The sequence below is a fragment of the Hippocampus comes genome, unplaced genomic scaffold, assembly GCF_001891065.2.
Source record: "Hippocampus comes isolate QL1 unplaced genomic scaffold, H_comes_QL1_v1.1 scaffold39, whole genome shotgun sequence".
Taxonomy (NCBI): domain Eukaryota; kingdom Metazoa; phylum Chordata; class Actinopteri; order Syngnathiformes; family Syngnathidae; genus Hippocampus; species Hippocampus comes.
The window spans coordinates 4249151-4253828 of record NW_017842054.1 but is presented as its reverse complement, the minus strand read 5'-3'; the positions used below and the strand labels follow the sequence as shown (position 1 = coordinate 4253828).

General features: G+C 53.1%; 1 protein-coding gene across 6 annotated transcripts in view; it reads left to right on the top strand.

Moving 5' to 3' along the window:
- The window catches only part of LOC109510117 (EBF transcription factor 3), a 129155-nt gene that overhangs the window by 105658 nt on the left and 18819 nt on the right, over window positions 1-4678 (top strand). For 4 of the 6 annotated variants that reach the window (XM_019860215.1, XM_019860211.1, XM_019860216.1 and 1 more), the window contains exons 9-10: window positions 1433-1566; window positions 2542-2668. In XM_019860215.1, the coding sequence (XP_019715774.1) occupies window positions 1433-1566; window positions 2542-2668 (261 nt within the window). The remainder of the gene's footprint in view (window positions 1-1432; window positions 1567-2541; window positions 2669-4678) is intronic. The other 2 variants (XM_019860213.1, XM_019860217.1) reach the window with 1 other exon arrangement.

Below are 4678 nucleotides of genomic sequence, written 5' to 3'. Positions count from 1 at the left end.
CCCCTCCGCCCCCCTCCCCGCTCACGCTTGCTCTCATCCCCAAAGTCAATTTGTTTACAGTAATTTTGAAGGGTGAATTATTTGCTGTAATCGTCCGCGCTGATGAAGGTCAGGCCCTCAGAGGGGGGCCCGGCGTGCCCGCCGAGGGTTGGTCCTCTTTCAGACGCCGCGCTTCGCAATTAAGGAAAGCAAATGTCACTCCTCCAGGCCTCACAAATGAAAATCTGTACGAGGTGATTAGCATGAAGTCAACAGCGCCTGTTAAAGTCAGATTCCCTGTAGTACCCATGTGTGTGCGTGCACTTTATGGGCCGGGAGAGACGGCAAACATGACCCGAACAGGCCCAACAGCAAGGCAAACAAAGGGAGATGTCTTGTCGGAGGTGATCCATACAACAAGGGGCCGACTGTGATTTACTCACCGGATGGAAAGGATAATAGGGGTTTAGAAGGCCGGGAAGGGAAAAAGAACCCGGCCGCCGCCGCTGCCGCGGTGAGGCAAAAGCAGGCGCAATTCATTGTATATTCAAAGATATTGATGGAAATAGATTAAATTTGATGTGGCTGCTTTATGGATAGCTGTCACGCCGTTTCTGCGGTAAACACGGCGTTGTGCCGAGCGCCATATTAAGGTAATGCATCAAATGACAGCGGATGTGAGGCGCCAGATCACTCAAATTAGATTATAATAACAACTCCGACGGCTGATGTATGGCGGAGCGGCGTCGCTCGCGCGAGTCACGCCAGATGAAAAGCATTGTAATCATAAACAATATGAAATGGATTGAATCGATCACCAAAACAAAGGGCGGGGAGGGGAAGGGCGGGGCGGGGCGCGGGAGCCTCGGCGTGAATCATTCATGAGGCGCGTTCGGCGTTATGAAACCCGAAAACCGCTCCGACGGCGCCCCGCCACTGTACCGCGCACGCGTGAACAAAAGGTAATGAAACGACGTGAAGCAGCAAAGCTTGAGCTTGTCATTTCCACTTTCACGGCGCTCTCTTCGTGACTAATTCACGACGCGCCTCCGACTTTGAAATCTTACTGTAACGCGCGGGCGCGCGCGCCTAATCAATTGCGATGGCTACATTGGCCCTGACACGTCATTTGCAACATCAAATCATTTTCCTGCCGAGCTCGGGCGTTTAGCCTTTGTGAAGTGAACCATTTGAAGGGTCTGCTTAACTACACCACTCCGGCGCGCTGATAAATGATTTGGATTCTCGCGCCTTAAAGGACAAATCCATCATTCTTCTCGCTGCCCTCACCAGGTTTGCGTGTGGGGGGGGGGGAGGCAATCTCCATGATATGTCTTTTTGAGGGCGAGCACGCGGAGGTGATGCGCCAACGTGTCTGTGTGGAACGGGGAAGGGGAGAGACAGGCCAAAGCCCGGGTGCTGAATTGGCTCTTTCTCTTTTGTCTTGGATAAGCAGCCACCCCGTGCATCAAGGCTATCAGCCCCAGCGAGGGATGGACCACTGGAGGGGCCACTGTCATCATCATAGGGGACAACTTCTTCGACGGCCTACAAGTGGTCTTCGGCACCATGCTCGTATGGAGTGAGGTGCGACGTGGCGGAACTCGAAAAGGAGGCACTTGGTTGACTCTCCCGTGTGAATGCAGCGGGCTCATTATTTCTTCTCCCCCCCCTGCTCTCTAATCCAGCTGATAACTCCCCACGCTATCCGGTGGGGGGAAGTGGGGGGCGGGGCGCGGGAGCCTCGGCGTGAATCATTCATGAGGCGCGTTCGGCGTTATGAAACCCGAAAACCGCTCCGACGGCGCCCCGCCACTGTACCGCGCACGCGTGAACAAAAGGTAATGAAACGACGTGAAGCAGCAAAGCTTGAGCTTGTCATTTCCACTTTCACGGCGCTCTCTTCGTGACTAATTCACGACGCGCCTCCGACTTTGAAATCTTACTGTAACGCGCGGGTGCGCGCCTAATCAATTGCGATGGCTACATTGGCCCTGACACGTCATTTGCAACATCAAATCATTTTCCTGCCGAGCTCGGGCGTTTAGCCTTTGTGAAGTGAACCATTTGAAGGGTCTGCTTAACTACACCACTCCGGCGCGCTGATAAATGATTTGGATTCTCGCGCCTTAAAGGACAAATCCATCATTCTTCTCGCTGCCCTCACCAGGTTTGCGTGTGGGGGGGGAGGCAATCTCCATGATATGTCTTTTTGAGGGCGAGCACGCGGAGGTGATGCGCCAACGTGTCTGTGTGGAACGGGGAAGGGGAGAGACAGGCCAAAGCCCGGGTGCTGAATTGGCTCTTTCTCTTTTGTCTTGGATAAGCAGCCACCCCGTGCATCAAGGCTATCAGCCCCAGCGAGGGATGGACCACTGGAGGGGCCACTGTCATCATCATAGGGGACAACTTCTTCGACGGCCTACAAGTGGTCTTCGGCACCATGCTCGTATGGAGTGAGGTGCGACGTGGCGGAACTCGAAAAGGAGGCACTTGGTTGACTCTCCCGTGTGAATGCAGCGGGCTCATTATTTCTTCTCCCCCCCCTGCTCTCTAATCCAGCTGATAACTCCCCACGCTATCCGCGTCCAGACTCCGCCTCGGCACATCCCCGGCGTGGTGGAAGTCACGCTGTCCTACAAGTCCAAGCAGTTCTGCAAAGGTGCACCCGGGAGATTTGTGTACACTGGTGAGTCCAAAACCTCTTGTTCTCTTCGAGTCGGTCGTCTCGTCTTCCGCCCCCGTCGTAGTACGGAAAACCCTTCGGCCCAGCGCGAAGGAAGGAACCAAGGTCTTGCGCCGGCTGAATGTAAAATGTGCAAGATCCGCACTGTTTTTAAAGTCAAAGGCTGTTTGACGGAGGGGCTTGGAGCGGCGCAACCCGATCCCCACTCTGACCTTGTGGCGTACAAGGTCGCTGCCGAGCGCTGTTAAAGTCAAGCTGTCAGGATGACTCATTCGGCCGATTGTCTTTATCTGGATTGATACGAGACAGATCGAGCTTTGTGCTTGCTAATTGTGCCGATTTTGCAAAAGGGGAGTGGGCGGAGGGGAGGTGATGTTTTTGCTGTTACTTCGTTAGGAGGATTACACTAAAGCTACCGTAAAACCTTGCGGACGGCTGGGGAACGGGCCGAATAAGCTGCCATTAAATTTTTGGTGCAGATGAGGATAAAGGTGCGGATCCGAGGATTCGTCGCACTTTATCGAGGGCCGATCTAGTTACCTCTGCCAAGGAGGTTCATGTTTTCATTGCCGCTTGTTTGTTTGCGAGCAGGATTTGGGCAGGAAGTGCTTCATGCAACAAGAAGATGTCATTTTTATTCCCCACCTCACCTTTGTTCACTTTTTGTTGGGGAAATATTAACGACAACATTCGAGCATCTGCAGCAAATGGGTCGAAAATAATGTTTTTTTTTTGGGGGGGGTGGGTGGGGGCTGATCCAAATTATGATAATTGCTCCCTTGGCAGAAGTCTTCATAAGCCATTCTAGTTTGAAGAAATGAGACTGGTAATGCGATCCTTTGGTGAGGTTCGATGAGAGCGCTGCGAAAAGGCTACGTGACAAGACATACGTGCAATAAAGGTGCGCGCCTCGTGTGAGCGTGTCACACACACACCAAAAATAAAAAAGTCAGGGGATGTGATTATCTTGGCTAACAGAAGGAAGTGGTGGTCTTATCTGTCATCATTGCTGAGGAGACAGAGGTCGCGGGGGGTCACAGCCCGTCTGACCTGGAAGCCTCTGTCTGTTACGGCTCTGATGGACAGAATGAAACAGGAGTGCGTCAAGGCACTCTCACTTGAACCCCCCCCACACCCACCAAAATACTTCCCCACCCCGATCACTGCCAGCACCCCCCAGGCCTCAGGCGCAGCCCTGGCCTTGAGCGCAGCAGAATTGCAAAGTGGGGGCTGCCACCCCCTCACCCAGATCCCTCCATCCTGGGGCAGCTGTTTCTCATCAAGACCTTTCCCTCCCTCTTCTTGCTCCCCGGGACCCCCTCGCAACCCCCCCCCCCCCCCTTGCAACCTCCTTCAACCATGCGTCCCCTTCTCCTCCAACCGTGCAGTCTGGCCCAGCTCTCCTGCATTTAACCTCCCTAGCAGGAGCGGAGCAAAGGCCAACAAGGCACCGGCATAATGAAACAGGAGTGTAGTGTGCCCGCCATCGTGCCTGTTTGGCTGGGAGTGCGCACGTGTGTGCGTGCGTGTGTGTGTGTGTGCATACATGTGTTAGCGCACAGCCTTGAGAAGGTGTATAAGTTAAGACATTAATGGCTTCTATAGCGCCCCGGTGAAAGTGGCAGGTCCCTAAAGAACAGACCCCATTAGTCACAGAGGCTAAGCGGATTGGGATGATTACCATCAGGTTTTACCGCGGAAACGTGTGTCCCCCTTTCTCTATCTTTGTTGATTTTCTTCTCTCCTCTCCGCAATTCTGACTCCATCTTCCTTCAGTACTTACTCACTTCCAGTTAGTGTAAGGATACAATTGCCCCTGGAGGCAATGGTGGTACAATTGATTAGTGAATTAAAAGAGAAAGTCGCCAATGAACAGGGTCGGTCGGGGCTCCTCTGCTTCTCCGCTCGCTCGTGTGGCTCACAAGGATTGACACTTGTGAACGACTGCTTGTTTTTTTTTTTTTTTTTTTTTTTTTTTTAGACTGCGCTAATTGTTGGGCTGGGGCATTAAAA